The following is a 24308-nucleotide window of genomic DNA, read 5'->3' as shown; positions in this document are numbered from 1 at the left end:
GGGTTTGAACCGCCAGCCATCTGGTTAGCAGGCAAGTGTCTTAGCCACTATGCTACCAGAGCTCCCTACTAGAAAATTCCAAAGCTGCACACTGTCAATGGGTAAGTATCCAAGGGGGTTATATGTGAAGAGTGTCCTACTTAAAGAAGATCTCGTTGTTTGGGTGTCTTAGGCTTTTCATCGTCAGAATCATTCTTACTGCATTTCACTTGTTGTTTTTGGTGACACATGTGATTGTCCCTATGACACTGTAATCCCTCCTGTGGAGGAGAGGAGCAGGTGTCATAGAGACTGAATCCACAGATTCTTTGGAGATTGTTATTAGATATAAGATGGCAACTGTGCAAGTTCTAGAATTGTTGGCCCATGCTGGAATGTATGATATATTTAATTAGATGGATATTACAAACGATCTAACAAGTTGTATAAATACCAGCTGACTAAACATAATGAGGAAAAGTATTCTGTTGCCAAGCAGGTCTGAGAACTTGGATTCTAAGCCTCATTCTCCCTTTAACTAGTTAAGTGGCCTTAGGTTGATCCTTATTTTTTCTTGAAGGACCTCCATTTATTTGTCTATAAAATGAAGTAACTGTCTTTGATTGTACTGAAAGCCTCTTCCAGCTCAAAAATACTATAATCAATCATGGTCACAACTGATTTCACTGTCTAATTTACATTTTAGCCAACCTTAGATTTTTATGAGATCTGATGACGGGAGTAATATGATTCTTAGATTACTGGACTGTTTTAACCCTATTATAGTGAACAAGTCTGATTTTCATTTGATTAAGTTCTTAATTGCATCACAAGTGGCTATAATGACATTGAAATAATAGGTGTGAAGTTTTATTAGAATTCTTCCATGAAAAGTATTGTACAATCCCATGGAACAATAATTATAGCAGAGTGTAGGTAGTCACTCACTATAACTTATAACAATACCCACCCTGGAACACCTCTGTGAAGCAGCTTAATTCAATATTATTCCAAGTATTGTGTTTTTTAACAATCTAACAGTAGAAGTTGTTCGTATTATAAGTGATCAGCACTCTGACTTACAGTTCTTCAGATAGTTAATTATACCTATGAAATTTTACAGTTCAGTTCCAGAGCAATTTTCTTTAAATGCTAGTTTTGTTAATCTTCTAAACTAAGCATACATGTAATAGTGTAGAGCTGAAACCTCTTTATTTTAATTATTAATAATATAATTAATCAATGATGAATAAGGATTTATTGTTTACATGGTGTCTATTCACATCAGTGAGGTGCTGATCTGAAGTAGCATGGCTTCCCCTTTCCTCTTTATCACTGTGTGTGGACATGGTAAGCGTATGTGCATCATTAAAAGGCATTGCTTTTCCACTAACTAAATCTCGGACCTGGGAGTTGAAGAGTCTAGTGAGGCTAGTAACAGTTTGCCACTGGCTTGCCTTATTTCACTTCATCTCTGAAATAAGAAGGGTAATAAATACTGAAGCCTAGGGAAAGGAATGATTTATGTTTAACTTGCTGATGATTACATATTTAGTGCAGAATATATATTTTTCCATACAAGAACCCTAGAACCATAAGTGGAAACAGTGTAACCCATTGTTCAAAAATTATTAAAATAGGAATAAATATTTGTTCCAGGGGAAAACATTTAGCATCTGGCGACTGAATGATCTTCGTGACCTGACGCAGTATGTGTCATTGTTCTTGTTTAGAGAAGTTCACAAAGAACTTTGGAAGACTGAACAAGGTACCGTCATAGGATTACTCAATGCTAACCCAATGAAACCCAAGGATGGTTCAGAAGAGGTAAGACTTTTTCCATAGTTTTCTTTTTGGTCTTTATAACTTAGCCAAGTTTTATCAAAAAAACTTTATTTGGGTCTACTGCCAGGTAATTAGTCCTACTTTCATAACATCATGTCTCCATTCTTGTGGGTTTTTTGTCTTTAATTTGTTCTATTCCCCACATACCAATATTCTGAAATTCTTTTGGCCTTTCCCTTTTTTGTCACAAGATAGCACTGAAACTTTAGTAATCATTTATCTCCTCAGGGCAGGAAGTAAAGAGGAGTGTTGAGCCAGCCTTGTCTATCTTCATTTATCAAGAAAGCAAAAGTGTTTCCAGTCATACCAACTCCCATTTAACTAGCTTAAGTCTCATGGCCAGCACTAGTTATAAGCAATGCTGGGGAAACAGGAGCAGGAACCGTTACCTGAGGCTGAGCATGTTGCCAGCCTAAATAAATCACTAAGACGGAAAGAATGGAGATTGAGTAGAGAACTAAATTAAGTATCTTCCATGCTCCCATTTCTAAGTATTTTATAGGTCTCTGACTTCAAATGCCTTTATACTGGTAAAGCCTTAAATCATCACCAACGTTCTTACGTTTTTACTGATGAAAAGCTAGAATTTTGCCTGCTTTTATCTCCTCCCCCACCTCTTTTTCCCAGGTGTGCTTATCTATTGATCATCCTCAAAAAGTCTTGATTATGGGTGAAGCTCTTGACCTGGGAACCTGTAAAGCAAAGAAGAAGAATGGACAGCCGTGCACACAGATTGTTAATTTGGTTGGTTTCTGCCTTGTTAGCACGGTTTCTGCTAAAGAAGGGAACTATTAGAAATAAATTATAGGTACTTTTGCTGTAATGACAAGTTTGGAACTGAATCTCTTACTTAACCGAAAGGGTCAAAATGAGAAGATTAAATATGAATTTTCAGAGATAATCTGGCCATCGTAGTTAACAATTGTCAGTTAAAAAAAGGCAGTGGCGGGGACAGGAAGAATTTAACTTTTAAGGAAAGTGATATTTTTTTGCCAAATGACTAGAAGGTATAAAAAAATCAGAATACTAGTTTGTCTTCAATTCTTTTTAGTTCCAGGGTCCAATACTAATGATGAAACATACTGAAAACCTTATTTTAGTCTATATTTTATATTGCACCTTTTCATTGAGACCTTTTTTTAAAATCTTTATTAGATGAAACTTCTAAACCTATAATTCACCCTTTGAAAGTATATAGTTAATTCCCACAGTGGCACAACCATCAACACTGTCTAATTTCAGAACATTTTCATTACCCTAAAAAGAAACCTGTACCAAGTAGCACTCACTCCTTCTTTCTTGCCCCCAGCCCCTGGAAACCCTAGTCTGTTGTATATTTCTATGGATTTACTTATTCTAGACATTTCCTATAAATGGACTCATACAGTATATGGCCTTTTATGTCTGGCTGCTTTCTTTCATGTTTTTAAGGGTTATCCATGATGTAGTGTGTATCAGTACTTTGGTCCTTTTTATGGCTGAATAATATTCCATTAAATAGATATACCACATTTTGTTTATCCATTCATCAGTTGATGGTTATTGGGATTGCTTCCACATTTTGATTATTTTGAATAATGTTGCTATGAGCATTCATGTACAAGTTTTTGCATGGATGTATGTTTTCAGTTCCCTTGGCTATATATGTAGGGGTGGAGTTGCTACATCATAGGATAACTGTTAAACATTTTGAAGAACTGCCAAACTGTTCTCCAAAGCAACTGGAAAACAATCCCACCATGTTGCATAAGAGTCCCAGTTTCTCCACATCCTTGCCAACACTTACTATTGTCTGTCTTTTTTATTATACTCATCCTAGTGGATGTGAAGTGGGTATGTTAAAGCTCTTTGAAAGTTGTAAAATGACAGGTTTTGGTTTCCTATCTTTAGGAAGATAGATGGGAAAAGAAGTCTCAGAGTGAAGGACCTGACAGATCTCTAAGTAAGAGCTTGGAGTTGTTGGAGTCTGAGTTGTTGTTGTGAACTGCCATTGAGTCAGCGCCTGATTCATGGACAACAGAACTAAATACTCAGTCCTGCCCATCCTCGTGGTTAGCAGGGGATTGGACCTTTGTGATCCATAGGTTTTTCATCGGCAGATTTTTAGAAATAGATCACCAGGGCTTTCTTCCTAGCCCATCTTAGACTGGAAGCTCCACTGAAACCTGCTCAGCATCAAAGCACCTGCAAGCCTCCACTGACATGAGTGGTGGCTGTGTGAGGTGCATTAGCCAGGAATCGACCCAGTGCCTCCTGTGTGGATGGCTGAATTTACCACTGAACCACATAGATTATTAAAAATTCATCGTCACTATGTCTCAGACTTCACCAAATACAATAATACTAAGTTGTTTCTTTCATTGAAAGAGTAACATTTTCCCAAGAGACAACCTGAGAAATGGCTAGAAAAACCTCATTAGAAGCTGATTTTATTTCCATTTTTTAAAAAAGGCAAAGGAGATGGATTTTTTCACTTTTTCTTTCACCAAACCAGTACTTTAAAATGTAATTTAAGGGAAGAACTTTCCTGTAATTGCATAACTCTTTCGTTTTGGGAGTGGTCTTAAAGGTTGGTAGGAAGGGTTCTCTATGAAGAATAGTATCATATGAAGGTAGGAGAGAGGAAATGGTCTACGTGACGGTGTTCCCTTCCCTGTAGCCCTAACTGATACAGCTGTTCTTCCTGTTTTGCAGAATGACTGTGAGTACTGTCAATATCACATCCAGGCTCAGTACAGGAAGCTCAGTGCAAAGCGAGCAGACTTGCAGTCCACCTTCTCCGGAGGACGAATTCCAAAGAAGTTTGCCCGCAAAGGCATTAGCTTAAAGGAACGGCTGTGTCAAGATGGTTTTTACTATGGAGGAGTTTCTTCTGCATCATATGCAGCCTCAGTGTAAGATGTTCTCAGGGCTTCTTTTGCAACAAGTGTTTTACTTGTCTTATGAGTTATCCAATCGTGCTTTTCTGTAACTGTCATAGAATACTTGTTCAGATTCTATCTTTCATACCTCATTGCATGTAACAAAATATATACAGACCTCTTTTATTTCCAGGTAGAGAGGAGACCATGTACAGCAGGGAGAGAAATTGAGTCATGATATTCGTTAACATAGAACCCAGACACTTCTTCCTATCTGACTTCTAACTTGCATAGTACAGCTTTGTCTGAGCTGATTACATGGCATTAAAAGTAAGTTAATGTCGCATTAACATTGTGAAAACAAATCTTAAATTCCATTGAACAATTTTAAATGTAAGTTGATGTTAGTGTTAATATCCTTTAAATAATTTCCCCATTTAAATCATTAAGTGAGGATGCGGACATCAGAACCCAAATTTAATTAAAATAATGAATACGTAGTGAAGTATCACACAGACACGTGAGATCTGGGAAATTTCAGATTCTTTGTAGAATCCCTGAAGTAGGTGTTCGACGGCCTGTCACCTGTAGCGTAGAAACCACTTCTGAAAACGTAAGTGGTGGGGGCTTGGCACAAGGGAACTATAGTTGATCCAAGAACAAAGGGTAGACTGTTCCCGATCCAGGAGGATTTGGGCAAGAGTACTTGCACTTTCTGTCCATTTTGTAATGTCAAACATATTCTAAGATTTAAAACAGCATCTGTATTTTTCCAAACTGCAAAAACAGTACCTGTACATTATAGAAAGATTATGCAATCCAGCCAAAAGCCATCCAGAATCCCACTGCTAGATCACTATTAGTTCTTGCATATACATACTTCTAGGTTTTGTTTTGGGGTGTGTGTGTGTGAAAAATTTCTAGTAATATAAAATGAGATCATACTGTACCTGTATTTTGTATCCTTCTTTTTTCCACATAAAATGATTAACGTTTTCTTTTTCAATATTCATCTCTGGCACTATTTTTACTGGCTTCATAGTATTCTTCTACATGGCTCTATGATAATTTATTTAAGCAATTCCCTATGGATGGACATTAATGCTGTTTCCAACTTTTAACATTTTAAACAAAGCTGCAGTTAATATCCTAAACTTTACATAGTCCTTCATCATCTTAAGGTAAATTCCTAGACTGCTAGATCAACATGTTAGCATATATTTGATTTCTATTGCCAAACTGCCCTTCCAGGACAACCTCAAGAAAAGTTGTGGGCTCCATGACCTTTGCGTATTGATTATGTATGCCATAGCACCATAGCATTTAGAAATCCTGCTTTGTGCTCTCGTGTTTTGAGAAGTTTGGACAGTTTGTAGCAGTGAACTGAGTATTTCTGTGCCTTCTTTACCTCATCAGAACATTCACGTGAAATGATTTTTTGGGGGGTGGCTCTTGTCATTTCAGTGCAGCAGCTGTTGCTCCTAAGAAGAAGATTCAAACCACTCTGACGGATATGGTGGTTAAGGGCACAAATCTGATTATTCAGGAAACTAAACAAAAACTCGGTAACCTTTTCTCCATATTAAATTTCTTTCTCCAGCTTAAATATGTAGTCTTTAGGATTGATGATGGTTATAACTCATATAATAAGTTATAAATATCCACTCATCACATATAGTTAATGGGTTACAGGGTCTACACTGAAGGAATCAAGCCTTTTGGCACTATGTTGAGAAGAGGGACCATACCTTGTACCAGTTGCCGTGAAACTGACTCCAACTGATAGCAACCCTGCCTAAGAATAGAACTGTGCTCTATAGGAGCACAATTTTCAATGGCTGACATTTTGGAAGATCACCAGACCTTTCTTCTAAAGTGTGCCTAGGTGGGCTCAAAAATCCAATCTTTCCCCTAGCATCCGAGCACATTAACTGTTTACCCCACCCAGGGATTCATTCCTATACTAATCTTAGCCATGCTTTAATGTAGTATGTTTTTTTAAATTTCTTGACATACCTGGATGTAACTCTTAACGTCCAGTATTAGAATCATTTTTATTAGGCTCCTGGTCAAACCTATCTTATCCTTGGTTAAAACAGATTTAGATCAGAAACTGCCACCTCATTCCTGTACTTGTGGCTTTGTTCATACACAGTGGTCAGGGATGAACATAAATCCTTTCCCATAGTGTATATTCCAGAAATAATGTATTAAATGACCCAGCATATTAATTGCTTAGTTTCCTAATTATAACTAGACCTAAGATTGATTTGTGACCACTAGTCTGATGTTAGAGGCAAGGATTCTTTTTTTCTCTTGGTGTTTTGTCTGCTTTATTTATAAATGACTGAATATTGAATACAAAGTATAAAATGTGAGATGGTGACTCATGACATCAAAGTTTCAGAATTGAATCTTACAAGGCTGATGTTTTTATACTATAGGAATACCACAGAAGAGCTTTTCTTGTTCTGAGGAGTTCAGAGAATTGATGGACTTGCCTACCTTTGGAGCCAGAAACTTAAAACAACATCTGGCCAAAGCCAAGACATCAGGTATGATCAGCTTGCTCCTGACCACTTGCCATTGAGTCAACTCTGACTCCTGGAGACCCCACCCGTGTCAGAGTAGAACTGTGCTCCATGGAGTTTTCATTGGCTGATTTTCAAAAGTAAATCACCAGGCTTTTCTTCTGAAGAGCCTCTGAGGACACTGAGACCTCTGCACTTTCAGTTAGCAGCCAATCGTGTTACCACCACACAGAGACTCCTGCTGTTGCACATACTGCTGAGTTGATTCCAACTCGTAGCCACTATATAAGACAGAGTAGAAATTCCCCATTGGGTCTCCAAGGCCATAATCTTTATGGGAGCAGATGCCAGGTTGTTTTTCCTGGTGCGTTTGACAGCCAGCGTTTTAGTTAGCAGCTAGACCCTTAATCATTCCACCACCAGGGCTCCTCGGACTCCTAGTGTAGTACATATATATGACTTCCCTCAGTGAACCCTCTCAGTCTGTGGGCTTGTGTTTTAGGGATCATGGGGAGCCCTAAACCTGCTATACAGTCTATCTCAGCATCAGCCCTCTTAAAGCAACAGAAGCAACATATGTTGGAGATGAGGAAAAAGAAATCAGAAGAAATACAGAAACGGTAAGAGCAGTAAGTAGATTTTACAGTCCATGTGTGGATAACACATCTTGGGAATCCTCAGAATGTCTTAATGGATTTCAAAAATACAACTTCAGATTTTGGTTGGCTTCATTTTTGTATTTGAATGTTTTAAATTAATTTTAACATAATCTAAATAGCGTGTAAGGCTATATATTTCTTACTTAAGCTAATGACTCCTGATACCAGATGGTGAGGGTCACAGTGAGAGATGTAGTCGTTGAGGAGAAGGAGTATTCTGGTTACCTAGTGCCACTCTGACAGGAATATACCACAAATGGGATTATTTTAACAAACAGGAGTTTATTTTCTTGCAGATTGGAGGCTTTAAGTCCGAATTCAAAGTGCCAGGCTCTAGGGGCTGTGTGAAAGCCCCTTGACCTTGGGCTTCAGCTCTGCCTCTTGCTCCTGGCCCACTGAAGCTGGAGGCATCTCTTCACTCAGGCAGCTACTGGCTGCTGAGGCTCACAAGCCCAAGGTTGGCAAATAAAATGGCACAGGCCCTGATGTTGCCAAACTACACGGCAGGCCATTAATTCAAGTCCGTTGTAAGTCCCAAGGGCGGCAGAACATGGCAGGCTGCTGAAAAATGACATGCTTCATGCAGGGTCCAAGTGTGCCGTAAGCTGGAGACCATTCCCAAAGCTGTTTCTTATATACAGGAAGCAGACCACATACCCAAAGGCAGCTACTCAGCTGCTCACAGTAGATTCCACCATGGAGTTGATTACCAGTATCATCATGGGGAATACTACATCCAGCTGGCCAGCCATTCAACCAGGCCCAGCCAAGTTGACACACAAACTGAACCTACCACAAGGAGAAAATTTGAAAAAGGCTTTGTGAAAGGGGAAGCATCTTTTGACCTGTTTGGCTCCCATTTTTTGGTATTGCCACAATTAGGTTTTTAATTATGGGGCATAGCCATTAAATAGAGAGTGTGGTTGTTCAGGTAAATGATACAATGAAGCACTGAAAGTAGATATTTAAGAGGCAAAATAAATGTAAATGAATGTGAGAGGAGAACAAATCAAAGATTCCTGAATTCAGATTGTCCGAACAGTAGTAATTAGAGTTACTGTTTCCACATGCTTAATATGTACTAAGCATTGTGTGTTACACACTGAGTAAAAGCATTATCTCATTCAGTCCTCCCAATGACGCTGAACGTGCTGCCATCGAGTCGGATCCACTCATAGCGACCCCTCCTTGGGTTTCCGAGGGGGGATCACTACGGAAGTAGATTGTCCAGCCTTCCTTCTGGCTGGTGAGTTTGAAGCTCTAACCTTCTGGTTAGCAGTCAAATGCCTTAGGCACTATGCCACCAGAGCACCCAATGACTGAGACAGATACTATCCTTGTTTTGTGAATTATTAAACTGAAGATCAGAGAGCCAAGTTTTGAGCTCCCTAGTTCAGTGTTTGCCCATTATGCTGTCCTAGTCTGGGCTACTGAAAGATAGATAGTTCCATGAACAGGGAAGTCAATTAAGTGAAGAGGAAATTCTTAGAAAAATAAGGAAATGGGTCTGGACTTGGGCAGGTTAGTTTAAGGTGCTGATGGGATCTCAGTAGTAGTATTCATGCACCTACAGAAGATATTAATATGTGGAGCTGCCACGTGTACCACTATGTGTGGAGTTATGGGCCTGGTGGAGAAAGAGAGTACCTGTTAGCAAGTTCAGCCTAGTGCTTGAGAGAACGGGTGTGTGGGAATGAAACACTACTGGCCTCAGATTACTTGTAAATGCAGCTCAATCACGGACTTTGATTTTGTCATTTATAAAATAAGAGTTTTGACCTAGATGATATCTGAGGTTTGTTGTTGTTTTTAAATAGCCCTTAAAACTATATAAAATAATCACCATGCAAATTTTAACACCTTTCCATAATGTACTTCCCAAGTGTGTCTGTCACATACACTGCCTCTTCTCGCCAGAGTAAAGAAAACAAAATTACAGAGAATTAAGTGAGTTCCTAAAGCTCCCAAGGGTACCCATAGAGCTGGCAATACAGTCTGTGCCTCAGCTTCAGGTCTGTATTCTGTAGAAGAGACCCACTGGAAAGACGATTGGTAAAAATGACAGCCGGTCCTAAATTGGAAAACAATTATAGCTCATTCATTGAAGACTCAGTTAGCAAGAGTTGGGGAGCCAGTATTGTTCTTACTGTGTGTTAATTTAAATTACTAACTAGTCGTCAGCTGGTGACCTTTGCAAGGTCTCCTAGTCCAGTTTGAGTTCTAGAGATGTCTTTCACATCTTCTAATGGCCTGTTTGCATATTATGTTACTCCGCATTTCTTTAAAGATTTCTCCAAAGCTCAAGTAAAGGCGAGAGTCCAGCTCTACCATCCTCGTCTCGACAGCCCCCTTCTCAGTCTCCACAAATGAGAGCCAAGTTTCCCAGGCTGGAAGGAGCCCCAGCCACACAGACACCAAAGCTTGGACGAGGCATCTCTGCAGGAGATGATATTCTCTTCTTTGATGACTCACCACCACCAAGACCAAAACTGAATGCTTTGTCTGAAGCCAAAAAGGTAACTGGCGCTTATCTTCTTGAACACTTGAATTTGCCTTTTGCGAGGCACGGCTTGAGTTTCAAGCTTTACATACTCATTACCAGGAAAGAAAGATACCTAATAGCTATTTATCAGTCATGATAATTGTGGTCAAAGGAATGTTAGATGATAATGGTATCAACATAGTACTATTTTTTTTAATCCAAGAAAGTTAGCTATGATCCATAGTGTTTCTTGGCAGACTGAAGGAGATAGCTTAGAAGAAGATACTGTTTTATAGCTAGAGACACTGACAATAGGAAAAAATTCCTGGAATGCTGAGACAAGACTGTAAAATAGTGTTTTGCAAGTTTATTTAACACTGGACTCCTTCTTTAAAAGAAATCTTATGTGGGAGCTGAGTCTGTGCTCTGGAGCAACCTCATTAGAACCTCTTTCTTTTTATTCTAGTCCGCTGAGATAACCAAATTAAGGGCAAAAGGCTAATTATAAGTCAAAATCTTACATGTGATAATGATGGTATTAATAACAATTGTCACCCTCTACTAATATTAATATTATTATTAAGGCCTGTGATATGGATGTATGCTATATACTTTGTACAGGTACATGCTTTACATATATTATTTCATCTGCATAACCACAACCTTAAAAGATAGGTAATGCATCATTCTTATTTTATAAACGTAGAAACTGAGGCTGAAAAATTAAGTAACTCGACTAAGGTTGCAAGCTAGTAAGTAGCAGCACTAGAACTCTAACCTAATTCTGTGTGATCCAAAACAGACTTCCAAAATGGTAATATGATTCCTCTATGTGTCTAGAAGCCATGGAGCTATTCTCATGAGACTCAATGGGAAAGTCTAAAATTTCTTGCCTAGTCTGTTTGTAGTTGTGTAAGATCTTAATAAAAAAGGCTATGGTGCCACTGAGGTCTACAGTCTAGCTTAGGTTAAACTGTTACAAACCTATCTCCCATGCTTTTGACATTTTAATAACTATTAATAATGCTAGGTAAATTAAAGACATATTCTGCCAGTTTATATTCAAGACCAGCCAGAATTCATTAGTTAATAACTGCAGGAGGTATGGGTTTGTAGGTACCTGTTTCATCTTTTAGATTTTCATCTCCTTCTCTCTGTTCTCTTTTTTCTAGTTAGCCGCAATAACCAAAATAAGGGCAAAAGGCCAGATTCTTACAAAGACAGATCCAAACAGCATTAAAAGGAAGCAAATGGACCCAGAGGATGTCCTGGAAGTGAAGGACCGTGTAGAAAAAAGCAACACATTTTCTCCTCAAGGTACTACAAATTTCAGAGTTAGTAATGGGAAAGAGAAGCTATTTATAAAGGAAATGTTCTAAACTATAACCACATCCCTGATATCAAAAGTCATTATTTTACTTCATTTTACATCTACATTGAGTTACCTAAGGAGCTCTGGTGGTATGGTGCCAAAGACATTTGACTGCTAACCAGAAGGCTGGCAGTTCAAACCCACCAGCCACTCCTCGGGAGGAAGGTTGGGCAATCTACTTCTGTAGTAATACTGCCTCGGAAACCCAAGGAGAGATTGCTATGATCTCTTGGATCTGACTCGATGGCAGTGAGTTGACTTTTTGGTTAGAGTTACCTAAGTAGAATTTCTACCATCTGGAACTGATTGGTTTTTATAATCACATTGACTTGTAGTGAAGTTGTACACAGTTTGAACACTTGGGAAAAGGATTACTCGCTCAGTGTTTGCACATGTATTAATGTGAAGACTTCAAAAGAAGTAGAGTCTATGTTTTAGATTGCTCTGTTTTTATTTTTTGAACTCTGAAGTTGACAGTGTTATTTTAAAATCATTTTGTATGCAGGATTTTTGTTGTCATTGCCTATTATAATCAGCTCTCTATTTTAAGATGAAAAAAGATTCTAACCTAGTGGTCAAACCTGCCCCACCTCATATTCTAGGCTCTGTTTCTCAGCTCATTTCTTCTTAAGAGCTTTCATCTGCCAGTACCAACTGGGGTAAATAAAGTTTGAAGGATGTGGTAGGCAGAGGAAGAAAGGGTAGGGGGGAGCTAATCTGATGGACCACTCTGGCTTTCTGAAATTCTTAACCAAACAAAAACCAAATCATCCTCACTGCCATCAAGTTGATTCTACCTCATAGTGACCTCCATTGGGTTTCCAAGGCTATAATCGTTTCGGAAGCAGAATGCCTTTCTTTTGTGGAGCAGTAGGGGGTTCAAACCACCAGCCTTTTGGTTGGCTATCAAATGCCTTAACCAGTACACCACTATAGCTTCTTGAAATTCTTAACAGTTAATGTTTTTCCTTTCTGCTGTAGCTGAGGATGAATTGGAACCTGCTAAGAAAAAATGGAGGGAGCAACTTGCCTACCTGGAATCTGAAGAATTTCAGAAAATTCTAAAAGCAAAATCTAAGCACACAGAGCTCCTCAAAGAGGTAAAAGCCCAAAGGATGATGTAAATTCAGTGGTGCTCAACCCTGTCACTCCCATTTCCCTTTTTAATAGCAAGTATTTTGTATTGTTTCCTTATTATTCTGAAGTAAAATTCATGGATAATATAAATTATATACACTATTAATTTCAGAAATATCAATATTTCAAAATCAAAAATATCAAATATTCTAGCTAATGTAGAGAGGAAAAAAGAAAAATAATTGTCATTGTCACTGAATTGTACATACGGAAACTTGAATTGGTGTTTTTGCTGTGTATATTCTCAACAACTACAGCAAAAAAAGAATAAGCTATTTTTCAAAAAAAGAAAATATAAGAAATAAAGATATTTCAATATGTAGATGCTTGGACATAACTATACTAGAAGAAAGAACGAACTAGTCAGAGACTTGGGTTTATAAGTGTGAATAAGCTATTTTTCAAAAAAAGAAAATATAAGAAATAAAGATATTTCAATATGTAGATGCTTGGACATAACTATACTAGAAGAAAGAATGAACTAGTCAGAGACTTGGGTTTATAAGTGTAAATGAGACAGAAATGAAAACTGATAATGCATGTTTTCTTGGTGACTTAAAAATCATAGGTATATTTCTTGGATAATGTGATTTTTTTTTTTTAATGATGAATAATCCTGGGAAACTTTCAAACAAACCAAAGTACAGTTGACCCGCAATACAGTTGCACTCCTGGAGTATGCAATATCTTTTAAAACCATGGAGCTCTGGTGGCGTAGTGCCTAAGGCATTTGACTGCTAACCAGAAGGCTGGTGGTTCAAAACCACCAGCCACTCCTCAGAAGGAAGATTGGGAAGTCTACTTCTATAGAAAATACCACCTTGGAAACCCAAGGAGGGGTTGCTATGGGTTGCAGTTGACTCGACAACAGTGAGGTTTTTTTTTTTGTTTTTGTTTTTTTTTTTAATTAAAACCATGTACTGTATTTTAGGGTTGTATATAAAATAGGTTTTAGGGTTATAATCAAGTTTTTCAGCCACATGATGTCCCACACAGCATTCAGAAGCCATGTGAGAACAATTCTTTGTTATGTAAGGAACTGTTCACTACTGCAGCATTGCAGGAGGTGTAACACCCTTGGTCCCTGCCATAGCGCCCCCCAATCATTAATGAAAAATGCTCCATACATTTTCAAAATGGGTCCCTTCAGGGCAGTGTTGTCCCCATTTAGTACCACTACTCTGAATGATGAGCATTTTTCATTAACAAATGACTAAAGAAACAGTTATGTCTGTCTACTGGACTTGAAACTCAGGAGAGATGCTAAAGCCCACACTAAAGGACTGTAGAACTGAGTTCTGCAGTGTGGCCACCAGAAGACCTGGACCCTTTTGCTTTGTGTAACTGCAGTACCTCTAGAGCTTGGCCACATTCTGCTGTAAATATCTGCCCTCATGCCTATTTCCAGTTCTGCCAAGTGCTTGATCTGGACAATAATATCTAATAGATTGTCTGTTGTCACTAGGCAGGTATTGAGTACTTTAATACGTTGAGTTTGTACTGGAACAGTGCATTAATTACCTTTTAATGGGTACTCGACTCATTATAATGCTATTAATAATGTTAGTGTTTTTTATTTGCATTTGGTATTTTAAAAATCACCAAGTGCTTTCCTATCTTTTTTGCCTACTGAGGGCTTCTTTCTACTTGGAATCTTCCTTTGGTTTGCAGATCATTTAAGTTTTATCAGGCGTCCAAGCATCTTCATAAAATTAGCTTGGTTTTTCTGTTCTCTTTTGATTATTATTGAACTACTGCCTGAATATATATTGGGTTTGATACAAGGTCTCCTTTGTGCCTTGTTATTCCAGACTGAGGCAGAGCTGCAGGAACGCTATTTTGAGCCACTGATAAAAAAAGAACAAATGGAAGAAAAGATGAAAAACATCAGAGAAGTGAAATGTCGAGTAGTGACATGCAAGACAGTAAGTGAAGGAGATGGTTGGGACCCATGGCCCTGTTTGTGGTGCTTGTGTTGAAAGTCTGTGGGATGTGGGGCCATATCTTGTGACTGGACTCCTGTACATGTTATTTAATTAGGCTGGAAACACACCACCTATGGAAGCCAGGGATCTGGTTCCCTGCCTGCTTTGAGCCTGTTGAGCTCTGATGATAGAGCATCTGCAGATAAGGTTCTCCCTCATCTGAGCAGCTCGGCACATGAGCCTCTAACATCATTTTCCCCTTGACCACTGAATCAAAGTTAGTCTTACCTCCCTTTCTTAAGTGCCTGTTATATCCCTGAGACCTTGGCTGAACTGTTTGACTTGGCATCACATGTTATGATGATCACTTACTGTTGTCCTTTTCTACTATGACTTAAGCTACTAAATTAAGGCTCAAGTCAAAGTATGTTTGTATCTTTGTCCATGTTTACAGAATTTTCACCCTGTGTTTGTTGGAAAATTCTATGCCCTCTATTCCCAACATGAATAAAAAATGGAAAATTTTTTTTTTTTCGTTTTTTGATTGTGATTTAGGTGAAATTTTACAGAGAAAATTCACTTTCTATACAGCAGTTCACATACATTTTGTCTCATGACATTGACCACAATTTACCACAATGCAACAGCTCCCCTCCCACTTCCTCCCAACAGTCACCTCTTCCCTGTGTCTATCCCTCCATGCATTCCTGCCCCCTGAGCTGTCTCCCTGTGCATAAACAGTCCTTCTTTGTCCCGTGATTGTTCTCTCCAAGGAGTGTATCTACCTCAGGTAAATGTTCAACTCATATGCCTGTCTTTTGCTTGGCTGGAAGCCACAGGTGTGGGTTCAGTTCCAGACCTGAAGGGCAGCTGGGGTCATAGTCTCAGTGGTTCCACCAGGCTCTATCAGACCAGCAAACCTGGTCCCCCTTTTTTTTTCCCAAATGATTTTGAGTTTTGTTCCACATTGTTCTCCCTCTCTATCCAGGATCTAAAAATGAAAAATTTTTTAAATTATCTTGTTGAACACTGCTTTGCACATTACCACTCACTCCAAATATACCTGGATGGCCAGTCAGCCAAAGAAACGTGTGACAGGGAAGACACTTAGCTTACCAAGTACAGTTTCCTTGATTTTGTATTCCATTGAAAACCTTAGGTTCTCCTCTACATTTAGGAGTTAGTTGGCCTTGAGTGAGATGCCACCAAAAGGGTCTTTCAGAAAGTTTATGCCTTGACAAATAAGTAGAGGTGATTATTTCAAACATAATTTTTAGAAGAAAAAAAGAAGTCACCATTGCATTTTATCTCAGATAATAGCCTTTACTCTGAGTAAATATCCTTTACCTAAGGATAGAGCTGGTGAATGCTGCTGTAACAAATTATCACAAACTTAGTGGCTTAAAAACGGCATGAATTTATTATCTTATGGGTCAGAAGTCTAAATGGGTTTCACTGGACTAAAGGCATTAGAAGCCTGCATTTCTTTTTGGAGGCTCTAGGGGAGAATCTGTTCCCTTGCTGTTTTTAGCTGCTGGGGGCTGCTCAGATCTCTTAGTTCATCACCCACTTTTTGTATCTTCAAAGCCAGCAACAGCAGGTTAAGTCATTCTTACATCAAATCACTTTGACTTTATCTTCTGCCTCCCTCTTCCTCCTACCAGGGCCTTTGTGATCACACTAGGTCTACCCAAGTAATCCCAGATGATCGCCCTATCTTAAGGTCAATTGATTAGCAATCTTCATTTCATCTGCAACCTTAATTCCCCTTTGCCACATAACCTGATGTTCTGGTTACCTAGTGCCGCTCTGATGAGATATATACCACAAATGGGAGGCCTTAACAAACAGGAGTTTATTCTTACAATTTGGAGGCTTTAAGTCAAAGCTCAAAGTGCCAATCTCTAGGGGCTGGGTGAAAGCCCCTCAAACTTGGGGTCCACCTCTGCCTCCTGCTCCCAGCCCACTGGAGCTAGAGGCATTTCTTCACTCAGACAGCTGCTGAGGCTGAGAAGCCCCAAGGTTGACAAGTGAAAAGACACAGTCTCAACGTTACCAAATCACATGGCAGGCCATTAACTTAATCCCATTGTAAGTCCCAAGGTTGGCAGAGCATAGCAGGCTACTGAGCAACGACACAGCTACAAGTAGGGTCCAAGTGTGCCATAGGCTAGAGACCATTCCCAAGGCTTCTCCTTAAATACAGGAAGCAGATCATATCCCAAAGGCAGCTACTCAGCTGCTTGTGGTAGATCCCACCATGGAGTTGATTGCCAGCCTCATCATGGGGAATAACTACCACCAGCTGCCCAGCCACACAACAGGTCCAGCCAAGTTACACACAAACATAACTACCACACCTGACATTGCCACAGGTTCTAGCGATTAGGACGTGGACATCTTTGAGATGGGAGAATTATTCAGGCTGTCACAGCTGGCATTCTGTTCTGTACTTTTTGAGATTCCCAAAGTCTAAAGTTATTTATCTAGACTCAACATAGTTACCAAGAATTACATTGCACTGTCCTGGCACATTTTTCCTCCTTCGCCTACCATTTTTTGGTCTGTTCAGTCCTTCTGAGGATCGAAATTATCAATTATTTAATATCTCCATCTTTGTCTTGAGTTTGCTGCTTAGGAGTTAAGAATAATAATAAGCTTATATCCCTTTTATAGATTTCTAAGAGAAAATTGAAGAGCTACTGATAAGTCTTCATAAATAAGTCCCAAGCAGGGAACTATAGTAGGGTAATGTGTATGGCAGGGAATTATAGTAGGGTAATGTGTATGTGTGTTTTATATATATGTGTGTATATATATATATTTGTTGTTGTGTGCCATTTAATGGATTCTAGATCATAATGGGGAAGCTCTGGTAGTGTAATGCCTAAGGCACTTTACTGCTAACCAGAAGGCTGGCGGTTCAAACCCACCAGCCACTCCTCGGAAGGAAGATGGGGCAATCTACTTCCATAGTAATACAGCCTCGGAAACCCAAGGAGGGGTCGCTATGAGTCAGGTCTGACTCGACGACACATAACAACAACAACAACAGATCATAATGGAATCTATATAGAGCTGCCCCTTAGGGTTTCCAAGGTTGCAATCTTTATGAGAATAGACTGCCACATCTTTCTCCTATGAAGCAGCTGGTGGATTTGAACCATCAACCTTTCAATTAGCAGCCAAGTGCCTAACCATTGCACCACCAGGGCTATGTGTGTGCATATATACTGTGGTCCCTTGATTATAGTATTATATATCAGAAAATCCTATAATCAAGGAACTATAGTAAATTAGGACAGACCAACCTTAGCGATTTAGAGATTTACAATATTCTTCTTTTACCCTTACTGTTGTCTTAGTATCACAGATTATTGTGTACTTCATGCTTGACTAGAAATTGAACAAGCATGAGAAAAAGTAGTATCAGTATGAGACAGAGTAAAGAAATTACTTGGGTCACTGTAGCAGAAGAAAAGAAACAGACTCCACTAGTAGCTACCTGAGTAGGAAGAGCAGAAGTTATTACTAAGCCAATTGCTCTAAGGACAGCCAGTTTCTCTGTCAAAAGACTTCACTGACTGTGTGTCCTTCTGTTGGTTCTATGCAGTGTGCCTACACCCATTTCAAGCCCTTGGAGACCTGCGTCAGTGAGCAACATGACTACTCCTGGCATGACGGTGTGAAGAGGTTTTTCAAGTGTCCCTGTGGAAACAGAAGTATCTCCCTTGACAGGCTCCCTAAGAAGCACTGCAGGTATGTCTAGGGTTCTTTTGTTCTTTCCAATTTCTGTCTGACGCTAGTGCATTGGGATGTTAGACAGTCATTTTGTGAGGTCTTGTTTCTGAGCCTTCTTACAGCTCCTGGATATCCCTGTTTAATGAAAGTTCCTTACAGGAAAAGATTCTGCTTTTTTCACTGTCATAGCCCCAGTACTTATGTAATACCTGGCCCATAGTTTAAAAAAACAGACCCACTGCCATCAAGTCAATTCTGACTTGTAGTGACCCTATAGGTCAGAGTAATCTGCTGTAGAGAAGCAGATTGCTTCATCTTTCTCCCACAGAGTGACTGGTGGGTTCAAATCACCAACCTTTTGGTTAACAGCCACCAGAACTCTCATAGGAGGGCCTCAAAAAATGTTGAAAAATTAAAGAACTATGGGAAAGTTGATGTCTTAGTTATATAATGCTGCTATGACAGAAATATCACAAGTGGATGCCTTTAACAAACAAATTTATTCTGTCACCTCTTAGAAGGCTACAAGTCCAAATTTCCAGGGGAAAGCGAGGATAGCAAGACTTCGTCTCATGTACTTTGGTCATGTTATCAGGAGGGAAAACTGGGTTGGCAGTGAGGTTATCTTTCTCTTGAGAGGGTTCACTCTCCCTCAGCTAGGCTTATCATTTTACTCTGTATCAGGACTGGGCTGAGTCACTGGTTTGCAAACCTGGTAGGGCTAAATCTACTTCTGGTCAGTTCCTGGACCTTCAGTGTTTTTACATTAGAGCCTGTTGTATTCAAATACTAATCTTTGGTTTCCACAATTGGAGGTGGAGGGACTTAAACTTAGCTTTGCAAAGACTTTCTGCTTATGTCCCCGCAGCCCCAGGGTTATGTCCGTTTACCTAAAATTAGCAAATGATCTCCAGTTAAAAGAAGCTACAAGTTAGCTCATCTCTCCAAGGTTTTCCCTGCTCAGGTCCCCTAGTTCTTGTCTCTGCCACTCTCCAGTGCCTTCAGTAAGTGATTCTGTTTGCTGACCTTTGGCTGGAACAGTGATTTGTTCCTAATACCACCATTGATCTATTAATGGGCTACAGAGTTCTTTTGCCAGCTATTAAACCAATCTGAAAGTATAGTACCCCCTCCATTCTCTTAGAATTCTTTTGGTTCTTAAAGCCAATTTTAGAACAAAGAGAGTAGATGAGCTATGGAATCTTTTCCCTTTCTTAAATAGAACTGGGCTCCCCAAAGAATTAGCAAGCCACTGATCTAGAGGTTGGTTGGGGTAGACATTTCTTTCCTCAAAATAAGCTTCAAAAAATGAGGGGGATGATAGTGTATGATCTTTTTGTTTCTTTAAAGTAGAATTTCTCAGTGTTTATATCAACCAAGCCTACCTGAATAACCTCACCCATCAGAAGCAGTGATTTCCCTTGGCTCTCAACGATGAGTCCCTCACGAGCCCATTCATACACTTGTTTATTCATTCAATAAGTGGTTATGCTGGGATTGTGCTGTGCTTCAGAAATTGTGAAGAACAAAACAGACATGATCCCTGCCTTCAAAGAGTCAGTGAAGAAGATAGACATTGATTTGTCGGTTGTACAATTATGTAAATTAAAATCATTCTGCCTGCTTCAAGGAAAAGTGTATGGTGCTAGTGGTATATGAGCATTTCTGGGGAGACTTGATGCTGTCAAGGAAGGTGACCAGAGAAGTAACTGAGGAAGTTACTGTTGAGCTAATAAATAAACAATGAATAGAAATTAAGGAGGCCAAGAGGGGGATGAGCAATCTAGACAGAAGGAACAACATGAATAAATCTCTAAGAAGTCTATGTAGTTTGGGGAAATGTCCCAGATTCTAGGTTAGTTTCTACAAGTGGAGAATCACTGCTGTAGAGCTGAGGCAGAAATGATTTCTTTCTTTGCCCAGTAAAGTGATCACTACAGAAAATATTATTTTAGAAAAGTTATGAAGCTATTTGATTTAATCCACAATGACCTACCCCCATTTAAGGGGTAGACAAGGAGGGTATGGCTGAAAAGGTAGAGGAAAACTAAGAGAGTCTAGTGTCATGAAAGCCAAGAGAAGAGAGTGTTTCAAGGATAGGGTTTAGTTGTGTTACCAGATACTGAGTGCACTAAGTACAGAAAAGTGTCCATCATATTTTCAAAGGAACATCTCTTCCATATTCTAAAAGTAGAAAAAATGGATGTGTGCAATGGAGGAAATGAAGGGTCAGAGAATTGCTGACAGCTAGGTGGAAAGAAAGGAGTTCTGGCGGCACAATGCCTAAGGCATTTGACTGCTAACCAGAAGGCTGGCAGTTCAAACCCACCAGCCAGTCCGTGTAAGGAAGACAGGGTAATCTACTTCTGTGAAGATTTACTGCCTTGGAACGAAGGGTCTCTCCTTCGTTTTTTGCTCCTTGTCCAGCGCAAAGAAGAATGAAGAAAACCAAAGATTCATGGAAACAATTAGTCCAAGCGACTAGTACCCCATGTGATCCTTAGCCTATACGACTGTAAGACCAGAAGAACTAGATGGTGCCCGGCTACCACTGTCAACCACTCTGAGGGGGATCTCTGTAGGAGACCCTGGATAGAGAGGGAGAACAATGTGGAATAAAACTCAAAATCATTAAAAAAAGGGGGGGGGTAGGGTGGGGACCAGGTTTGCTGGTCTGATAGAGCCTGATGGAACCACTGAGACTGTGGCCTCTAGCTGCCCTTCTGGTCTGGAATTGAACCCACTCCTGTGGCTTCCAGCAAAACAAAATACAGGCATATGAGGTAAACATTTACACTAGGTAGATACACTCCTTGGAGAGAACAATCATGGGAGAATAGAAGGGCTGTGTATAAACAGGGAGATAGCAGGTGTGGGGGGGCAGGAGTGCATGGAAGGAAGGATACAAGGAAGAGGTAGCTATGGGGAGGAAGTGGGACAGGAGCTGTTGCATTGTGGTCAGTTGTAGTCAATGTCATGAGAAAAAGTGTTTGTGAACTGCTGTATGCAAAACGAATTTGCTCTGTAAACTTTCGCCCAAATCACAATTGTAAAAAAAAGTTTTACTGCCTCGGAAACCCAGTGGAGGTCATTGTGAGTCAGAATTGACTTGACAGCAGTGGGTTTGGTTTTGAGGTAGAGAGAGAAGTGACAGAATTGTCCTCTTCATGAGTGGGAATTGAAGAATGGCAGTGATGGAAGCATGGTATCTAGGTCCTGACAGCTCTCTGATGGATAGAGGGTGCCTCAGCCTTTCAGGGCTGGTTATGGGAAGTTCAGGTCTCTTGTAGATGGGTGAGAACCGGTCTCTAGAGTGGGAAGGTAGAGCTGCTCAAAGCTGAGGCCACTGGCATGTTAACTCTCAGGGGAAAAAGATGAGGCAGCTTAGGTACTCCTCTGCTCCCTGCACGCCTTTAAATCCAGCGGTGCTAGAAAATGTATTTCTGTAACTTGTATTTCTTTTCTCTTTCTGTTTTTGTTCCCCAGGGTGAACCCAGTGGAAAATAGGCTTTCCCCGTTGTGTCCACATCCCACCTTAGGGTTGGCTTCCCCCACCATGTTAAAAAGAGACCCCAGGCCCTTTGAATAGTAAAAGAGTAAAGTCTTTGAGTTATGAAGAAAAAGATAGAAGTATTATCTAGACCAGAAAGAAAATTCATCCTTTCTTGTTATAACCTGTTAACTCCAGGAAAGGGCAAGCCACAGACCACCCTATATCAGAGGGCTCACTTCCTAAATCTCACCCCAGGAACCATCTCTCAGAAACCAGATTTGCACTCATCATATACCAAAAAACTAAAAGCATACCCATTGTCATTGAGTCGATTCTTACTCATAGTGACCCTGTAGGACAGAGTAGAACTGCCCATAGGGTTTCCAAGGCTGTAATGTTTACAGAAGCAGACTGCCACATCTTTCTGCTGCAAAGCGGCTGGTGGGTTCAAACTGCAGACCTTTTGGTTAGCAGCTGAGCACTTTAACCATTGCAGCTACCAGTGCTGCTTCTCATCACATACAGTATGGTTAAAATCAGTTCACATGGAGATGACTCTGACTCATGGCAACCCCATGTATGTCAGAGTAGAGCTGTGCTCCATAGGATTTTCAGTGACTGGTTTTTCAGCAGCAGATGGCCAGGCCTTTCTTCTGAGGCACCTCTGAGTAGACACAAATCTCCAACCTTCAACTTAGCAGCTGAGCACATGTACCATTTGCACCACCCAGGGACATAGTGCAAATAACCTTGTTAAAATATTATGTGAAATTCCATCTCTGAAGGGTCTAGCTTACTAAGGAATTAAAGACCATCTCTCAAATCACTGGTGTTTTTATTTTTAGTAGCAGCTTATAGCCTCAGATTTGACCTATAATATGAGTGTCCCTTAGATCAGATTCTCCTTGAATGGGTGCATTTCCCCCGAATTGAGCAGTGTTGTCTTTATGTGCACACATGCTGAGTAAACCCATCTTTTTGGTTTCAGTAATTGTGGCCTCTTCAAATGGGAACGGGATGGAATGCTAAAGGTATGTCATTTTCAAGGTGACTAAGTTTACAAACCCATGCAAATAATACTGAATCGTTTCCAATTAAAATATTTTCATTTTTGTAGGAAAAGAAAGGTCCAAAGATAGGAGGAGAAACCCTGTTACCAAGAGGAGAAGAACATGCCAAGTTTCTGAATAGCCTTAAGTAACCCTAACTTCAGTCATTTTCCCACCTCCTTCCTTACTTCTGGTGGTTCCAGAAAAGCAAGGTACTGGCTCTTTGTTGCCCATGTACTCATTGACACATTCAAAAGAAATACTTATTAAACCCATAAACTTTGCCTACTTACCTTCTACCATTGGGTTGGTTTGACAATACCACATTTTATATTGACATTTAAGTACAAAATGAAGATATTGTCTTTCCTATTTTTCCCTATTTATGTCTGCATTGCTGCATTCACAGTTACTTTTGCAAAACAACTGAAGGTCAATTGAGAGCTGTCTTTCTGTATCTCTGAATTGGAAACTGTGCAATGTAATTTCTTTGTCAGGATAAGGTTCTATTGTACACCCTGAGGCAAAATAATTAGTTTAGCTAAACTCTCATCCCAAGTAAGTTGCTTAACTTCTGGGCTTCTGTTTCCTTATTTGTAAGTCGGGGAAAGTTGGGCTAAGTGATCTTAAAATGTATCTCTTAGCATTCAAATACTACAAAAGTAATTTTTTATTCCATCTAGTTAATTGTGGTTATTATCGCCTGCTATTAAAAGCTAGGTTCCTTCTTTCTGTTCTACTGTTACATCTGGTTTGCTCTTTGAAATTGATAAGTCACTGAACCATTTTGCATTTCTTTTATACATGTACGTATAATGGACTGTCTGTACCCTTAACATCATTATGGAACTCTGTAATCTCATCGTTTTAAAGTATAGCTTTACTTAAGTATGGCTTAAAGAAGCTGTATAACGTCTAACCCAAATGAGTGCAAAATTTGAGAAACTGTGAAGCATGACCACAAAACAAACATCCTATAAGGACAGAATCCCACAGAGTTTGGAATTTGCAGAGATACCTTGTGATGCACATCAAAATGATAGGTCAAATCCCATACAGATTACCACGAAAAAAAAATCTGTTTAGGAGATTTCCTCTGCCTGGATAATGTGATTTTCCACATGTCATTTGACCTAAGTAAATGCTGGTGCCACCTCAAGATGGAGGACTTTGCTAGCATTATTATATTGAGAGTTGAACTCTAGTTAGAAATAGATTAGATTTCCCCCAATAT

The 24308-nt window shown here is 39.6% G+C and overlaps 1 protein-coding gene across 1 annotated transcript in view; it reads left to right on the top strand.

Annotated features, from left to right (window-relative positions):
* The window catches only part of MCM10 (minichromosome maintenance 10 replication initiation factor), a gene marked incomplete at its 5' end in the record, with an annotated part of 28229 nt that extends 5003 nt beyond the window's left edge, over positions 1-23226 (top strand). The window contains 13 exons of the mRNA XM_007935474.2: positions 1639-1806; positions 2452-2568; positions 4519-4718; positions 6150-6250; positions 7130-7240; positions 7719-7836; positions 10163-10391; positions 11530-11674; positions 12711-12829; positions 14678-14791; positions 18405-18550; positions 23014-23056; positions 23143-23226. Coding sequence (XP_007933665.2) covers positions 1639-1806; positions 2452-2568; positions 4519-4718; positions 6150-6250; positions 7130-7240; positions 7719-7836; positions 10163-10391; positions 11530-11674; positions 12711-12829; positions 14678-14791; positions 18405-18550; positions 23014-23056; positions 23143-23226 — 1695 coding nt within the window. The remainder of the gene's footprint in view (positions 1-1638; positions 1807-2451; positions 2569-4518; positions 4719-6149; positions 6251-7129; positions 7241-7718; positions 7837-10162; positions 10392-11529; positions 11675-12710; positions 12830-14677; positions 14792-18404; positions 18551-23013; positions 23057-23142) is intronic.
* Between the last annotated feature and the right edge of the window lie 1082 nt (positions 23227-24308).

The sequence above is a fragment of the Orycteropus afer genome, unplaced genomic scaffold, assembly GCF_000298275.1.
Source record: "Orycteropus afer afer isolate SDZICR_OR568_19922 unplaced genomic scaffold, OryAfe1.0 scaffold00028, whole genome shotgun sequence".
NCBI classification, from domain to species: Eukaryota; Metazoa; Chordata; class Mammalia; order Tubulidentata; family Orycteropodidae; genus Orycteropus; species Orycteropus afer.
Note: the sequence above shows the minus strand (reverse complement) of the source record. Positions and strands in the feature narration are given on the sequence as shown.